At 30.0% G+C, this 19,762-nt stretch overlaps 1 protein-coding gene and 2 pseudogenes across 2 annotated transcripts in view; 1 reads left to right on the top strand and 2 right to left on the bottom strand.

The window, feature by feature from the left end:
• Window positions 1–19,762, bottom strand: part of LOC149059276 (uncharacterized) — a 282,105-nt pseudogene that overhangs the window by 45,590 nt on the left and 216,753 nt on the right. The window lies entirely within an intron of this gene.
• The window catches only part of LOC107169845 (uncharacterized), a 37,914-nt gene that overhangs the window by 9,793 nt on the left and 8,359 nt on the right, over window positions 1–19,762 (top strand). The window contains exon 5 of the mRNA XM_089218066.1: window positions 14,381–14,526. Within this exon, the coding sequence (XP_089074192.1) occupies window positions 14,381–14,526 (146 nt within the window). The remainder of the gene's footprint in view (window positions 1–14,380; window positions 14,527–19,762) is intronic.
• LOC149059282 (uncharacterized) lies at window positions 7,582–7,996 on the bottom strand (annotated as a pseudogene).

Genomic DNA, 19,762 nt, shown 5'->3' on the forward strand with positions numbered 1-19,762 from the left:
TACTAAATGCATTAAAGTTTTTTTGACTAAGAGTTGATGCAAAGAAGCCATTTGGCAAATTTGTTGTTTAGCCAGTTTCGGTGCTTGCGAATAACTAAAGATGCTTTAGAAAAAAGTCTCTCTGTTGGAACAGAGGTGGCTGAAATTGACAAAAAATCTTTTGCCATCTTAGCTAACACAGGAAAGTGAACTTGGTTTAGCTTTCACCAATGTAATAAATCTTCACTTCTTGCACTCCTAGGCTGACTTAGATATGTTTCTAGTTCTTGCATACAATTGTGGAAATTTGTGTAATTAACCGGGGATGAATATAGTGTGTTAAAATCTATGATATCTTCATCACTATCAATGGTGTCATGGCATTCATGTTCTGGTGACTCTAACACTGGCTCTTGGTCATAGTATGTTTTGTCGATCACTTCAAATTTATGCTGGCTCATATTTTTAATCTCTACTGCCCATGGCGTTAAATCAAAAGTTTATGTCTTGGATCCAGAACAATGATATGCAGTAAATCCAATTTGTTTTCTTGTAGTGTTTTAAAATTTTATCACGTGCAGCTTGAAAACCCAAACTTAGTTGCTCATCTACTACAGTCCGTTGGATTTTCTCATCTAACTGTCTTATATTACTTTCTACCTTATCTTGGAGAAGAGTAACATATTTGTCGCCACCAAGTCTTATTGTAAGAATTTTAAAATAAATTAAAAATTTAAATACTTTTTCAAATATATACCATTCAGTTTCAGATATTTGTAAATTATTTAATTTTGGTAAAATACTAGGGTACATAATGTATTAATATTCCATTTTTCAATTTCAAAACTACCCCAAGCATGCCATGAGTAGAGTTCCACCTTGTTGGGCAGTCCAGTATGGGATTCATAGTTGTTGGTACAACTACTGTATCACATACCGAACAAAACTTGTTTTTCAGCTTTTCACTATTTATTATTTTACTGAAAATAGAACGCAGTTTCATTATGGTACTACTTGGGTTATGTTTATGTATAAGGACAATAAGGACATAGTCTTCAGTATTAGCTTCATTATTCTCCTGATTCACTTCCATTTTCACTATCTAATTCATTTTCACTATCCAACCCATCATCAGTTTGCAATGTTAAATTTTTCATTAAATCTTGTACTCCCAAGCTTAAAATGTGTGCGATACATCGAAAATCTTGGTTTTCTGTATCAAAACTGGGGAGCAATTTTCCAAGGTCTGCCATAAACTAAGTGTTTGCAGATGCATTGTCCACTGTAATCCCTTGTACTTTTTGTTCTAATTTAAACTCCATCAAGCATTTATAAAAAAAATACTAGAAATATCTTGTCCTGTATGTCGACCATGGGAGGGTATAAAATCAAGGACCATCGATTGGTAATTCCATTCATTATTTATATGATGTATATTAGGGTGGTCCTTATTTTTTAAACTTAATTATATTTGGTCCGTACCTGATAGATTTGTTAAGTCTCATGAGAAAGTAATTTGGATAAAATTTGGAAGATATTAATCAACCCTTTCAGGTGCCAATTTAGGGTTGAACGATTGCAGAAGAGGGTAGTTAATTTTTCAAATTATTACAAATACTATAGCACTTGGCATAAAAATTTATAGAACCTTAATTATAAAGCGTAATAATGTCTATAGAAAACAATAAAACAAAATTTTTCGTAAACTCATTATTTTCCAAGAAAAAAAAAAAAAAAATTAATAATAATAGTAATGGTATTTAATATTTATACTTATTATTTATATGGTTTACACATAGTTTCGCGGTTGTGATTAGGATATTTTCTACGGTAATCTTGAACTGTCTTGAAAAAATTAACAAAAGTTAATATTAGCTTAAATTATTATTAAAAAAATGTATTTACTTGTAACAAAAACTGCTTTTGTTCTTCATTTTTAGTAATTTTACAATTAAATTCTTCCATCAGCTTAACATGGCGTTCGGCGGTATCTTTAACGACTTTTAACGATCCAACTATCTCTTTTCCTCTTTTATACTCTTCATTTTCTTCCCAGTATATTGGATCCAATGATAAAAAATTAGTCTGAATATTAAATCTATCAAACAATTTTATTGATTTATGTGTAATTAAATCAACTGGCAAATCTTGACATATAAAATTAGGAATGTCTTCAATTTTTAATGAATGCTTTTTTTTAACTTCTCCTACTTATTCATACTCTTCAAGCTCATTCATTAACATTTTAATTGCCATTCTTTTTTTTTGTTCAATGGGAACACGATTGTCGAAAATAGAAAATGTCACACATTCGTCACTAAGGTACCATAAATGGTTTATAAATTTCTTTAACGCAGTTTCAGCTATTTTATTATCGTCGTTTTTATAATTGTATAATTTTTTTATAAAAAGTATATCATTAATAGGAGCCTCTATTGCGTTTGGAGCAGTGAACCACACTTCAGCATAGAATTTAATAATGAAACAACTAATTTTTTTAAGTGACATTTCTTCTGAAGAAGTTAACTTAAATTGATTTTTAAATAATAAAATTTTTAATGAATAAATACCCTTGGCCATCCATCGGGCCAAATGATAAGCTCCAGGTTTCCGAAAATTAACATTTCCCTTAAGTTTTGCTCCGAGAAATATTACAATAAGCTGCAAAAATTCTTTATAGTCATCACGGGGGAAACTATCTTGAAGTCTTTTTTCTGCAAAATCTAATATTTCATCGCAAACGTTATTTAATTTATCGAATGTCATAGAATCATCAGTCCACACCGAATATTCGTTTTTATTAATATTTTTCCAATTATTAACGAATCTCTTAAAAAATGGTATATCTAGGCCAGATGATGGTGTAAATTTAGCTTCAATAAATACTGCTTGTAATATTATTTCGAAAATATGATGCCGACCAGCTAGAAATAACACGTTTCTTCCTAATTTTTGCTCTAATAGAACGCAAGCACCATTTAATCTACCTGAATTAGAAGCTGTAGTATCAAATACAAATCCTTGTATTTTTTCTAATAATCCCCAGTTTTCTAATTCATCATATACTGCTGAACATATTTCACTGCCTGTGCCACTTGAAAGGTGAGGAACCCCCAAAAGCTGTTCAGTTTTTAGGGCCGTAATAACAACGGGAAGTCTATCACACTTTTCTTTCCCAACTAACGTAGGCAGAATCTTTGAGTCCCAATGTACAATACCATAATTTAAATTTAGATCAATAAGCTTAGATTTTATGTTACTTGTATTGTTTTTTCGAAATATTTGTCGAGCACATCTTATAGACGTTCGATTTACTATAAAATCATTTGTATCTAATGCTACTGCTTCAATGCATGCTGTTATTAAATGAACGGCGTCTCTATCGCTAATTTTACATTTGTCAAGACATGCTGAAAGGCGAGGGGTCAAAATTTCTTTTTTTGCTCATTTTCGAATAGAAGTACTTGAAGACGGAATATTTAATTCAATTTCAGATTCTTCGATTATTGTTTCTTCAAACTCTGATGTATAAGAATCAAATTCATTCAAAATATTCGCTAAAATAAAAATAATTTATATTTATAATTAATATAAATTCTAAAATATAAGTAATTATTAATTATGATTTTATAAAAATATTAATTACCAGTTTTTAAATATCCAGAATTTTGTTGTATATTTTTTCTTTTATATTCTGCGTCTTCCCGTTTAGCTTTTCGTTGCTCCTTTTCACTTAATTTTATATCTCTACCAATCATACATCCAACACGTCTTTTTTGTCGTTGTAATAATAAAAATTCTTTGTCTTCGTCAATTTTAATTGTATTCATTGCATTTGAATGTGCGATGTCAAATAAATCATCCAATGTTTCTCCAAATTGTTTTTCTCTCACTCGATATAAATTTCCAATTTTAGTTTTATTTTTTTCTAAACTTCGCAACTCTTCATACAACTTTTTCAACTTTTTTGCACAATTATCACGATCTTGAGTTGGAATCCGTGCCTTCTTCCAGTATATTAAACATTCGTCAATAGTTAGCATGGCACTTGAGTTCAAATTTAAATGTACATATCGCATATTATAGTATAAAATACTTAAACAGTTTCGTTTTGACGGCAATTTACTACCTGTAATTTGGTTATTCATGGTACCAACCAGAAAAATTTTAATTCGTGATATTTTAAACATTAAACAATAAGCAGTATGCTCGTGACTTGTGAGACAGTCGAACCGTAATGGCGTAATGATTAAATATGTAAGTATTAAACGTCTATCTAGTATCTACGAATAATCAGTGTATTATTATCTGAAAATAAATTCTTATTTACGATAATAATATATATGTAAGTAATATCTACGATTGTAGATCATATTTCATTGAAATACCGGCCAGTGAGCAGTAATCTATTTTTATTCAATGATAATTAATGTGTTTATGACGGTATGATCATAAAATAATGAAAAAACGACTGTGTCAAAAAACATTTTTTTTTTGTTTTTTAATTTTTTTCTTGGAAAATAATGAATTTACGAAAAATTTTGTTTTATTGTTTTTTATAGACATTATTACGCTTTATAATTAAGATTCTATAAATTTTTATGCTAAGTGCTATAATTTTTGTAATAATTTGAAAAATTATTAAACTACCCTCCTCTGCAATTTTTCAACCCTAAATCGGCACCTGAAAGGGTCTTCCAAATTTTACCCAAATTACTTTCTCATGCGACTTAACAAATCTAACGTGTACGGACGAAAATATATTTAATAAAATATATCACCTATGATATATAAGTACCGCCCTAATGTATATGTATAGTTATACCACAAAAAAGATTTACCAGCTATGGATGTCCATCCATCGATTGTGAATGACATTTAGGAAGTACAATTTTGTAGCTGATCCTTTACTTGGGTTCTGAGCTGCTCATATCGGTCTTTCACTTGGTGACGAAGGGTGAATCGATTGGGAAATTTCAAATTGGGACAAATCAATTTAAAATATTCCTGTGTTTCCTTATCTTAAAAAAATGAAAATGGAAGATACTTTTGTGTAATCCAATGAGTGTACATTGACGAGGCTGGTAAAGGTCGCCAACCCACAGCCGAGATTCGAAAATCGGAGCATGCGGGATTTTCTTTATATAAATAAATAGACAAATTGGAAAAGGGGAAAAAAATTAAAACATCGTTATGGGGGTTGGTTTTTTTTAATGTATACCAGAAAATAAAAATTTAATTTATGACCAAGAAAAGCCATACGGCATAAAAACTTGGCCGCAATTGAAAGACACCGAACAAACAAACATAACGGATAAATATAAATCATAATATAATAATATGGAATGGACGGTATACCAATTCCAAACACGGCTCCGAATATTGGTTACCAGTGTATGTATAAATAATTAATAATGGTATATGAATATAGTATATATATATACACGAACGATCAGATTTTATAATATTAACTAACACCAAAATGTCAGAACCTATATTAACAATTAATAACATTAATTCACCGGCCAAGGTGTGACTGTATGTGGGTTGTACGTACTACGTACAACGTTAACAAAACCATATTACCATCTTTCTAATGCTGTTGGACCGTTGAGCATCGTCCCGAAGACGCCCCCGGCGATTTTATTCTTCGCTATTCGACCATGATGTTGTCCGTTGACGCGAAGAAAAAGTAATGAACAAGAGATGGCCGTGGCTGAGCGTGTTGTTCACCGAACAGCATTATATAATTCATCGTTGCATAATTTAGTTAGAAATATGTTTGGCCGGTGTACTTTACACTTTTATATTATTATAGGCCGTTAATGAGGTCGAGGTGTTATTATTATATAGTGTCGGCCGGTCATCCGAACCACGGATACTAGGCATACCTGATGATGATGTGTGTGTGTGTGAACTCGGTGTCGCCTATGAGTGGTGGCAGAGGAGACCGTGGGACGGAGAGCGCTATCGCATAGTGGTTTAGAATATTATAATATTAATTACTATTTCGATCGTTACACTCAGTTTAAAAAAAAAGTTAGGTTATCTAGTTCTAGTTTTTTAAATATTAGTATGTAAATGGTAAATCACATAAAGAATGAATGTGTTGTTCTAGTTTCTAATTTAAAAATGATAAAAAACAATTTTATTAAACTTTTACCATAATGTATTCGGTTGTATGTCGAATAGCATGTAATCAGGCCAGGAGAGCGTTATAAACGCTAGTTTGGCCGTCGAGTTGAAAGACCTTTAGCCGTTCGTCTTGAAAAGATGAATGTTACCCAGGGGGTACCACGAGGAGGCGATCTTAATATTACCCATACTACTAATTACTAATATTCACCATATTAAAACTCTAATGCATGTAACCCCCCAAACCATACGCTATATAAATAACCATAATGTATTAATGTATTAATGCACATTGTATATTATTTTTAACTTTAACTTTATTATTATTTATTAATTTAAACTATACTCATCTCAAATTAATAATTTAACAAATATATTTTTTTATATCGTACAGCAATTAAATGTCATAATATGTGAACATGAGTACATGATCTTCCTATATTTAAATTATATAAGTTATATATATATAATATAACATTTAAACTTGACGATCGTCAATTTGTAATTTATAATTATTAATTTTATTAAAAACATTTTAAATTGCAACTCGCATAATATATAATACATAATTTACAACTAAGTCCTTTATAATCAAATAGTCATATAAAACGAAAACTTTAAAACCTTTAATTAATACATTTTATTTGCATGGTTTATTACAAAACATTGAAATATTTATTATATTTTTAATTTTATACTAATATAGTAATATTTACGTACCGATAAACGAAAAATTTCAAAATGTTTTTAACTTAATAATTTTTTTTTCTAAATCAACTGAGAAAAACTGTAAAAATCGCATAGAAATCTAAATATCGTAATTTCCTTAACTTTAAGTTTGATAATAGGTCATGTATTAGCTCTAATATTAAAAGTAATAACACGGGGTTGGTGCTGATAAACGTAAATTGTAATATCACGCATAGGTCAGAGAGAAAACAAATGGTGCGCTGACATTCTCTCTTAAATATACTTACTACTTAGATATGCTTAAAATGAATAATATATTTTAATAGGTACATAGGTAAATAGACTGTCAAACGTCTTAAGTCAAGTGTTTTTATTTTTGGATAAACAGCTTAAAATTGTTAACGAATACCTACGTATGAATTACCTATACTATATATTATGGATCTAGGACATTTTGGCGCGGTCGTTTTGGCGTGGCCGTTTTGGCGCGGCCGTTTTGACGCGGCCGTTTTGGCGGGAAGCTATTTTGACGCGAAGCTATTTTGGCGTGAAGCCATTTTGACGGAGTTAAAGATTTTTTTTTATTTTATTAAAATTATTATTTATTTAATTTAAAAAACTCAAATATTTAAAAAAATTCTATTAATTAAAAAATACAATCGATAGCTGATAATAGAACTGAAAAACTTACTAAATATTATTATTGTAAAGAAATATTATGTGCTACACCTCTTAAATAGGTTAAAATGTCTCGAGTATCTGATTCTTGTACTATTTTTAGTAGTCTCTTGTCCGTGTCAATATATTTTTTGATCTTTTTAGGGGGACTTCTTCCTGATTCCAGTTGAAATAAATATGTATCCCTTCCAGCTTGAATTTTTCTTAAACAAGTTATAAATGACCATAATGTAGGATGGACCATTCCCATTTCAACATTTATTCTTCGGTTGGCAGCCTCTGCATGATTATTTGTTCCGTGTATACCATTTATACTCGCTCGTTTAAATTCCAAATTGATGGTGGAAATCTAGCGGGTCTCCGTCCACGTCCATTTTGATTTAATCTTCCGACCGACATAATTATCTTCAAACCATTCAAGCAGGGGTTGAAGTTCTTCTGGTAAATTTTCAGCAAACGCGTCGATTGCTACGTCAATTTTGTTGATGCAAACAAATGCAATTGCAATTATCATTTTAACAGAAATAGAAAAATCTGCATCGTTATTATATTTTGATATAAGATGCAGTTCACCAATTTTTTTTTTTTAATTTTTTGTGAGATAAAAAAAACAACCATGAATAATAATATTTGGGAAATGTTTTTTCACTGCATTTATAGCAGCTAATTCATAGTCTAATGAAATAGATGTAGGACATAATTCAGGACATAAATTTATCAACATTTGAAACAGTTTTTCATACGTTTTTGTAAATTTATCAGGCAGTAATGCATATATAATAGGGTGTACACCATTTAAATATTCAGCTAGTATAACGTACACTTGAGTAAAAAGTGGAGGTGAAATTTTAAAAGTCCCATCTCCTAACCATGTTTTAGAATTTCGTAAAATATCCAAATATCGACGTCTTCCAAAATTTAAATTCTGTCTGTCCCAGGCCCACTATCAGCTAATAAAAATTGTTCTACGTGTCCTTCAGATGGTGAATACATTTTATATACGTCGGGTATTTCTAGAGTTGTGAGATCCTCCACGACAGTGACGAACGTTACTGAACAATAGACATACCTATCAACAAAACGTAGATAACCGAGCTATAAAATACGTTTTGAATTGTTTACTGGTTAATACATTTATTTTAAAATAGTCTGAAACATTTACGCCAATACGGCTTCACGCCAAAACGGCCGCGCCAAAACGGCCACGCCAAAACGGCACCGCCAAAATGTCCCATTCCGATATATAATGATTACCGGTATTTTTCCCGAATGGTATTTTGCTCGAAAATCCGAAAACAAGAAACCTTTTTACCCGAACGCCTTTTTCCCGAATCGAAATTCCCGAATGAACTTTTTCCCGAATGATATTTTGCCCGAAAATCCGAAAACCCGAAACCTTTTTTCCCGAACACTTTTTACCCGAATCGAATAATATTATAATTTATAATTTATATAATAAGTACGTATAAAGCGGACAATCGCCTATATGTTGAATAATAAAAATAAATACATATAAAAAATAAAAGTAATAATAATAATTTAAGACATAATAAATGCTATAGTGTTTGTTTAATAGTTCTTGCTCTGGACTCTTTCCAACGTAATTGTTGGCATTCCCAGTATGTTTTACCGTTGATTGGTAATTTAGACCGCACGTAAATGAAACCACCGAAAATTAATTTTTTTTCGCCCAAAATTTTAATTTCAGCCATGATGGTAGTTGGTAAAGTAAAATAAAACAATTTTTACAATAAAACACACTAGTTTGAAGATGGAAGTAGAACGACTGCCGATAGCACGCAAATAACGCGAGTACGCGACACTACGATTACTATGTAATTATGATATCAGTGTAAAATACAAATCAGTTGAATGTTCATGTAACGGCGGTAAAGTGCGATAAAGGCTAGATACCTGTACTTTTTCATAAATATTATCTTTATCGACACACACGTCGCCCGCGGCCGCGACAATATGCTATTAATTAGATTTTGAAATTTTTTATTTCGGGAACAATAACCGTCGGGAAAAACGCGTTCGGGAAAAAAGATTTCGGGTTTTTGGATTTTCTGGCAAAATACCATTCGGGAATTTCAATTCGGAAAAAACGGCGGGTACCATATATTATATATTATATATTATATATTAAATATTTATATTATTTTAATTTTACTATAATATATTAATTAGTTAACTATTATTACTTTATTAGTTGTTACTAGAGCTCGAATGTTTATGAAATTGCGTATTTTTTTCTATTTATCCAATTTAGTGCTCACCTGGATACAAATTTAATTTATGTTCTAGTGAATCAAATGATACTATTTTTAAAAGCATATTTTGGGATTTTAAAAATAAAAATGCATATTTCAGTACATTTATAAAAAATAACTAGGTACAGGTATTAAAAATAAAATATTCATGTTTTATGCGCATGTATTTTTTTGTGTATATTTTTGTGTTTTTATTGGCTAATTATGCATATTTCGTAATTTTTAGCATATAAATGCATTTAATTACAGTAGATTTAAGTGCATAAATATCCGAGCCCTAATTATAACTTACTTATTAGGTGTAATTAATTTAGTTAAGTACATACCTGCCCAGAAGTAGAAGCTCCGAAGAAATTTGTAACCGATTTCGATGGCTTTTTAGAAAAGAGTTTTTCAGATTCTTTTTATGCATCGACAATAGGTGTTTTTTAGCCCAGAAGTGTTCCTGTTCTTCATTAATATTTTTATTTCCTACTTCTTATTTTTTTCGCACAATTTACAAAAACCAGCAATTTCATTATTCACACTTTGTATGTCAATAATCATTAAATTTACTTTTAACATTTGATTATTATCTAATTCATTCATAGCACTCTCGCTTTGGTCCGTTATATCTTCAATGTCACTCATTTTAAACTTTTAAAGGTACGGTAACGTCAGTCACAACAACTAAAGGTGTATTACCAACAGACTACAAGTTTACGACAGTAATGAAATGATATGCTGTATAAGACACTAGTTTAAGTACTTACTCCATGCCTAGTACGGAAAAATCACACAAACTTCGAACGAAAATATCAAAATGATACCTATCTACCATAGTCCTTAATGACTTTCAGCAATTATTAGTACATTTAATTCAAAGTAGAGTTGTATTATGGACATAAGTCATAAATTATTCTATGAGCAAGACAACTTTCGACGTTTTCATTGATTTTGGGGAGAAAATAAATTATTTTTCTGTAATTAAATAGTATGAAACAAGTAACAACCATATTATTGTTATTTTACAATATTAATTCCAATTATTTCTAATCATTTTTTCAATAATTCGTCATTACCTCGATTACTGATAAAATTTAATAAAAATACAAATTATTTCTCATTATTTTCGTTATAAATTATTAGTTAATGAAATTTAGATAGTAGTTAACTAATGTTTTTTAGGGAAAAAAAAAAAAATTTCTTGCTAGACCAGTACCGTCTTGCCGTCTTGGTCTTGGTCTTGCAGCAAGAATCTGGCGAGACCACAAGACCAACACCAATTTTGATCATCACTAATAAAAAGCATATAAGGTTGTCTAGATAATAATCTTACCTTTAAATTTTATAAGAGATCAGTTCACTCTAATTTTTAAGCTAACGGAGCTACATAAATTTTGCTGAGCGAAAAATTTACCGTATAATGCACTTGTAAGACGGAACAACACATGCGGGTATCACGTCCCCTTAATAATAATATTGTTGGTAGTAATATTTTTCAATATAATATTATAGATTCGTAAGTCATTACGTCTCTTCTTCTATTTTTCTGCTTATAAGAATTTACATTTATTATGTAATTGTGACTATAGATTTATTTATTATTTATTTTTTGGACATTTTTTAAATGGTAATATAGAAATCATCGAGTATTCAAATTATATAATACAGACGTATGTACACAATTGGTGTGTATTTATCTCGTCATCTACAAGTAACGTGGACTAGGAATAGGATGAGGTAACTACCTGGTGAACTCTCAAAGTTTGTTCTTGGTATAGAATTTTTTTATTTAATACTTAAATGTCGAAAACATCAATTCAAATTTATAAATCACAATTAAGAACTTGACTTTTTGGTTCAGTAAAATATCATTCTGCTCGAATTATTCTAAGTCCAAAAAATTAATTTAGAAAACAGACTAACGTTAAGGTGCTCTGGTGTACTTGATCAAATCACGTTTAACTATAGACCGTTTTTGGGATCTCCTATTTAGACCTACCCCCTACTCGATATGGGTACTAATATTACTGGTACTTCTATAATATGCCAACACTGACCTTCTCGGATGTAAGTCTGCGTCCTGGATAACAGCATTTTCGATAGTCTCGTGTTTATTATTTCAAAATATCCATTATTATTTATATTATTTTTTGGCACTCTTTTTATTAGTAGTATTAGATGATACTTATCACGTCCATTACCCTGTTCATACGCACCGCCATGTGTGACTATTGTTACCATTTGCTTATGTATTTTATACAGGGTGATTCTTTTATCATTGAACACTCATTATTTAAAAAAGTATTTACTTTTTTCAAAATATTTTTTTACATAGTTATTTTTTACATAGTTATTTTTTTACAAGTTGTTAAAAAACCAACGTTTTTATTGAAAATTATATTTTTAAATATTTTTTATCCTTATCATTTTTTAAGTTTTTTACTTTTTTGAATGCCAACATAGAGTTTTAATATCATATTCCAAAGCAGAATATTTTTCTAATTATTTTGATACGTAAAAATCGAGTTTTGGACGAGTAGTTTATGAGTTATAAGTATTTAAAGTTTTAGATTGGCGGAGTGGAGTGGTACCGGGGTTACCCCGCAAAATGTTTGTCCACTACTCCACTTCTCTAAACTTTAAATACTTATAACCCATAAACTACTCGTCCAAAATTCAATTTTTACGTATCAAAATAATTAGAAAAATATTCTGCTTTGGAATATGATATTAAAACTCTATGTTGTCATTCAAAAAATTAAAAAACTTAAAAAATTATAAGGATAGAAAATATTAAAAAACATAATTTTTTAATAAAAATGTTGGTTTTTTAACAACATGAAACTCTGTAAAAAAATATTTTCAAAAACATTGATACTTTTTTAAATAATGAGTGTTCAATGATAAAAGAATCACCCTGTATATTTTATTATTTTATCCTATTTCAATAATCATTTACCCTTTTGATTAATTAGTTATTGTCTTTTATTTTGATGCACAATGTTATTTCATTATCATATTCCTAGGATTTCTTACCTATCTAAATTTTGGTGGTTTCCTCAGATAATAGCTGTTTACTAATTTAAATGTCTGTCTATTATTTAGTGGGATGGCAGTCCATACCACATGTATGTATTGTTCATTTAACATTCTGAGGTGATAAAGACATTAAAGTTTAATTTAGAATCTGAAAAGACGTTGCTATTTAAGTTTTTGGATACATAAATAACCAAATATCTTTACATAAGATAAAATACTTAAAAGTTTTAAGTAATTTAAAACAGCAATTGAATTATTGTTATAGGTATATTCTCTGAAAACTATTGAAATTCTATCAATCTTAAATTTGCAGCATGTCTGAGCTGTCATTTTTAAATACAAATAATTTATTTTAAAATTAGAATAAATTCTATTAAAATAGATATAAAAAGTCTATACTACTTTTTACACAATCTTCTGTAATTGAATTGTATTTTCAGAAATTTAAAACCATCATTTTTTTTTTAACTTTCAATAACATATAATTGTACCTACTTTTTATTTTCTAGGATAAAATAGTTTCCAATCTAATAATTTTTATAACAGTTCCCTTTCCACTGAAAAATATTTTGTGGCTTAGTGTGTGGCTCTTAGTCGTTTCATTTGCTTTTATGCTATGACTATCGAAAAAAACTATTTTATTCACTTTTATAATCATGTAATATGCACAAATTTGAAGCTGACAGTTGTGATATAACAATTAATAACTTTATGTCATCTTCACACATTATTACTTGATGTTGTCCTATCGCCGATAAAGTGATCATCAAGCGAAGCTGATCATTGCTATTTGTTTTACAATACCTACACTATTACTAACTTCTATTAGTATCAAAATAAACAGAAAACTTCTTCACTCTAAAAATAAAAAATTTTTCTTCTAAATAGTTATTCGGCAGATCAATTTGTATTAGTAAACATTTTTTGTCTTATTTGGAAGTTTATTTTATGATTAAGTAGATTTAAAGAATAAATGGATGATTAAAAAACCAGCCCTAATTAATCATTTGAATTATAAACATAAATAATCAAAATATTAGAAAAAATATAAATATATACATATTTTAACTTGTGCAATCTTACAATTTTGCTTAAAAAATAACTTTATAAAAGTAATCTTATTTAATGATATATCATAAATAATAGGCAGCAAACATAATTTGGGACTTGTCTCGTTTAGATTAGACCAAACAATCAGCTGATTGGTAATTTACATATTAAACCTTACGTTTAAAATTCGTTAGGTTTTAGCTAACCTAACCTATGTTTTAAATCTCTGCCTATTATCGTATTTTTAATTAAGTTTAACATAAGAACAAAAGATTTTTATAATATAATATAATATTATATATTGAAAAAAAAAAATGTTTAATAAATTAAATAACAGTAATTAGTTATAACATACTACGTAATATCGCCGTCGTTAATTAGAAAATATCGAATAAAAATTTCACGGTTTATACGAATCCATTTTGAAATATTATTTAGATAGATAGACATAATATTCATGTAATATACGAAGTGATCACTTAATCGTTAAGATTACAGATTGGTTTCCTATCATAATACAATATTATTTTTTTTACTGGTTTTTATGATAGCTCGCATTTTGGACAATCTTACAAACGTATTTTTGGATACTTCATCAACAGGTTTGAATAATAAACACGAGAATGGTGTCACAATTACGGAATCAAGAGGATACGAATCTAAACGAAATTGTTTTCAGATATGTGCAGATGGTAATGTACGTAACTATATGTTAATTTAAGTATTAAATTATATACAGAATACAGAATCATTTATAGACGATTTATATCACTCTCTCCAGAGAACTTTTTTTTTTGCATATGCGTTCCATACACACCTGGGGGGGGACTTTCCCTTCCAGTAATCCTACCACTAGGTGCCCGAATGCCGTATATTTAAAAAGGCTACAACAATAAATACGGACTGGGTTAGGCTAGTCTCCTAATACCATTCCTTACAATTAGATAACATCTATATTCCCCAGAGAACCTAACCTAACCAGAGTGGATAAAACAAATTAAAATTAAAAATGTATGCTACTCACATTTCACTTACTATTAACCTGTCTCTTAAAATAACATATTACATTTATTATGCTTCATCGCTGCTTACTACTACTAGTGTTCTTTTGTTCATACTTATAAAATGAGGAGTATTATGTTATAATATGTATTTTTGACATATTTCTTTATTTTTTTAAATATATTGAACCTATCTCTATCATTAAACGGATCCAACTTGTATAATATATTATTTAAAGTTATTAGAAAAAAAAAAGTTATTAGTTATTGCTAGGGTCTGGAGGTTCAAGGAACTGCTATAAAAAGGCAAAATATGCATACAAAAATTGTAAAACAAGAATGGAAAAATGTGAAAATGCAAAAAAAAAAAATAAAATATAAAACAATTATTTAAATTGTATTACTAAAAAACAAATAGTGTTCTTAAAAATTAAATATTCTTAAAAATATACAGTCAAAAAAAATTATAAAAAAATATATTATTGAATATTAAAATATGGCCGAGTAACCTGTTTGTGCATTTGACATTTTATTAAACTGGAAAAAATATAGTTTGAATATATATATATATTTTTTTTGAAGTTCAATACAAAATAAATACGTTTATGTTTTATAATACTTTTTAAGTTGTTGCATTGAACCACCAATATTTTCTTAAGATTTTCAATTGAGATCTCTAATGATTATTTGACAAGATTTTTATACCAAGAAACTTTCTTTCAACATCCAATCTAAGTCATCGGAGCATATTTGTACAACTTTAACATATTGCCTGTCAAATCTTCCGGCAGTCCGTCTATAGATTCACTATTCCTCACCAGCACTATAGAAATCTTCATCATAGTTTCAAGTCCATTACTGTGATATATGTATATTGTATATTATAATATATTTTGTATGTATATCGTTCGATGTCTGTATCTGTTAACCAGTTTGGCCAGCTTAATGACTTTAAATATATATATATTTTATTTTTCCCAGCTGTTTGTCACGTTTCTCTAGACATTAGCAGATAAAACTTAAAATAAAAAAATATATTTAGCCTACCCACGATGTTTAATAACTAGTAGGTATATATAATTACTAGAGAGAAAATTTCCTTTCACCTCACTCTTTAAAATTGTGTTTCCAGTCGAATTTTAAGTAGTTCATGTCGTTATAAAAAAAAGCGTCATACGTTGCTTTATGTTAATTTTATACCAATGCTATTGTTTTGTTCATGTTATATTATATTGGTACTCATGAAACATTTATTCTCTTTGTTTTTGATTTCCTTAGGAAAAGATTTATTTAGTTAATGTAAATATCACCTCTTATTACATGACTATTAGTAAACTCGAAAAGCCAAACGGTATCCTCGGTTATATGGTACTACCTATGGTGACTTAAAACTTATAATAAATTTCGCGATTACACTTAGACCGGTGTCCACACCAATTACACGATAACCGTAATAATAATAATAATAATAATATCTATAATGCACTGAATATGTCGCCCACTTTGGAACATTATTAAGTTTCAATTTTTACTAATAATTATTATAAAATCAAAAGGATATATATATACAGGGTGTAACAGATAGATCTGACTTTTAGAATAACTTTTGTTCTAATTAATACTTTTTTAATTTTTTTTTTTTTGTTTATTATTAAGAGACTCTTGTGCTACACGTACAGTATTTTTTTTTTTGTTTTTATTTTGAATTAACCCGGCGTTAGTCGCACTAGTGTATATTATGTAGTTAGTCGCACTGCGGTCTTTTCGACCGCGTTATAATTTTCAAGTAAATAATTATAAAAAAAACGTTGCTTCATAGGTATGTTTTGTAATTTTATTGAAACAAATCCATTTTCATATAACTTTAATAACTCATAGTTTTATTTATAAAAAAAAAAAAATCGAAACTGAAAGTTACCTACTTCCTTATACAGAAATTGGGTACCTAATTTTAAAAAAGTAATGTACAAATTTTATTTAAATTTGTATACTATTTACTATGTATTTTTAAATGAAATAAATAATAATATAAATAAATGAAAAATATAATAATTTTATTAATATTCTGAATTATCTGATGAATGTTGTGCGTCTTCGCAACATTTCTGGCAATACGTTACGGTATGTTCCTTACAAATATAATTTTCACAGTTTTTACATTGCGTTTTTGTTTATTTTTTCCAGTGAGCATGCAATGGCATCCGCTAATCTATGAATTTGGTGAATTGTCGAATATTTTTCTCGAAATCCAAATTGAGAGTTGGAAATAATTTTCTTCTCAGTGATAATTGGGTAAATACGTTTTAAGATTAATTTTTCAAATAGTTTAGAGAAAAATGGAAGTAGACTTATTGGGCGATAAGAAGCTGGGTTGTCTGTTGGTTTGTTGGGTTTAGGGAACATTATTATAATTGAAATTTCCATTGTATTGGAATATGTGTTAGTCTTAGGATTGCATTAAAAATATGTGTTAGCTGAGTAATGGCTTTATTTGGAAGTTTACGAGCCACTTCTGCCGTTATTAAGTCGAATCCTGGTGATTTACCTAATGGAAAGTTTTTTATGAAAGTTTTGATAACTGATGGGGAGAAGCATATAGGAGGCAAGGTTAGAGGCAGAGGACTGTCTAAAAAAGTATTGATTTCACTTGTAGGTGAGGGGGAGGGGGGGTAGTATAATGGTTTGGTTGAAACAAGGCTGCAAGATGATTTCTAAAAGTTTCTGCTTTTTCAATGTCATTTATCGCCCAGGTTCCATCTTGTTTTTGTAATGGAGAAATGGTTGTTTTATGTTTCAGTATTATACATGTGGCTCTCCAGAGTGAGCCGTCTTTTTCCGAAAGTAGGGCTGTATATTTGTTAAAGTCGTCTGAGCGCTGTTTACCTACTTCTCGTTTTAGTGTTGTGCATAGGTTGATGTATATTTTTTTATCGGAGGGGTATCTGGTTCTTTGCCAAGTTGTTCTTGCCCTTCTTTTTTGTACAATTAGGTTTCTTATGTGTGTGGGCATATTATGAAAGTTTTGGTTGGGGGTAGGGTTTGGTGTGCAAGAGCTCCAGGCAGCTGATTGAATTGAAGTTTTGAGATTGTAAACAGCCTCGTCGATGTCATTATTTGTTTTTAGGCGAGTTTTTAAATCGATTTGATTGGCTAGACTTGATTGGAATGTGTCCCAATTTATTACGCCATTGATTAATGAAGGTCTAGTTAGTTTGATTGGGGGTTCGGTGTTAATTATTAGAAGCACTGGAGAGTAGTCTGACATTGGGTTTTGGAGATTTTCAGTTGTACAATTTAGCCTGTTTGGAATTTTTTGACAAAAATGTCCAGAATATCGGGACGTTTCCTTGGCGAGGTTAGCCAGTAGGTGGGGCTTGGAGAGGACAGAATGGTGTAATTTTTATTATTAGTTATCCACTGGAGAGTGTTACCACGGGGTGAGTTGGAGTGGCATCCCCATTGTATTTGTTTCGCGTTTAGATCACCACCTACGATAAAATTGTTGCCTAGTGTATTGAAGAATAGTTCAAATTGCAGTGGGGAGATAGTATGTTTAGGAGGGCAGTATGTTGAAATGATTGTAATGGGTGTGTGATCAAGTGTGATTAGGATGGAATTTGCTTGAATGTGTGGCTCATTGTATGGAGGAAGTGGATGAAAAAGAATTGAGGATTTGATAAATATAGCTGCACCACCATGAGCAGTGTCGTCGGGGTGATTTTTGTGGAGAAAGGTGTAGCCTGGAATGCAAGTTTTATTGCTAGTTGTTGAGTGGGTTTCGGATATAAGAGCAATATCTATGCGTTTTTCATGTAGTGTTAGTTGTAAGTCATTGAGATGGTTATGAAGGCCATTAGCGTTCCATAGAAGTATTAGTAGCGATTTAGAGGTGGGTGAGTTATTTGTCATTTTGTTGAATTAGTTTGTTTAGAACTGTAGTCAGGAGAGAGAGAAGAGGATTAATGAGGGCTTTAAAATCGTTAATAAAATTGGTTAGCATAGTACCTGTGTCCAGTTGGTTTGTTTGAGAATTAGGTGGTTCTTGATTAGAGGTAACATTTGCATATGACCTTTGTTGTGGGAGAGGAGGATGGGTTTCAGTCGGAAGTGCTGTTGCTTGGATATGGTTGGATTGCGTGTTGATTGTAGGTTGTTGGTTTCTTGAGTTTGGATTGCGGAGTTTTTGTAGATTTTTGTGTATTTGGCATTCCTTATAATTGGCGAGATGTTCTCCATTACACAATACACATTTAGCAGGTGTATCTCGAAACTTTGTGCAAGATGATGTGAGGTGTTGAGCAGCACAACGTACACATCGGGGTGGGTATGAGCAATATGTTTTTGAATGTCCATATTCCTGGCAATTTTGGCATTGAATGATAAAACGTCGTTTGTAAGGTTACTCGATTTTTATTTTTGTATTAAGTAAGATGTTAATCTCGAAGATGTTATTGTTTATTTTGTCTGGTTCGAGGTCCACGAAGAAGAGGGGTAACTTAATTTTTTCGATTTTGCTAAGGACATTTGTTACTGAGCGTACGGAGAATCCTATTTCTTCTATTGCAGTTTTGATTTCGATTGGAGAGGTAGATGAATGTAGGTTTCGTATGACGATTCTGAACGCTTTATCTTCCTTCATTTGATACGTGTGGAACTCTGCTTCCGCGTCTTTTAAATAGTGTTTAATTTCTCGATATGCCTCAGGATTGCTAGGTTGAATTTTTAAAGTGTTTATTGTTGATTTGACCGAGAAGTTTTTGTGACCAACTGTACCTATTAGATCAGCTCGCACGCTTATAAAATCCTTGACACCACGGACTATTATAGGTTAGGTAATTTAACGCGAAAATGGCAACGTATTGCGAAAACGTGCTGGTGGTTTAGAAGAGAAAAATAAATAAATAAATAAATAATATAATAGCAATATTATAT

The sequence above is a fragment of the Diuraphis noxia genome, unplaced genomic scaffold (genome assembly GCF_037042655.1).
Source record: "Diuraphis noxia isolate RWA-SAM2 unplaced genomic scaffold, SU_Dnox_SAM2 contig0001, whole genome shotgun sequence".
NCBI lineage: Eukaryota > Metazoa > Arthropoda > Insecta > Hemiptera > Aphididae > Diuraphis > Diuraphis noxia.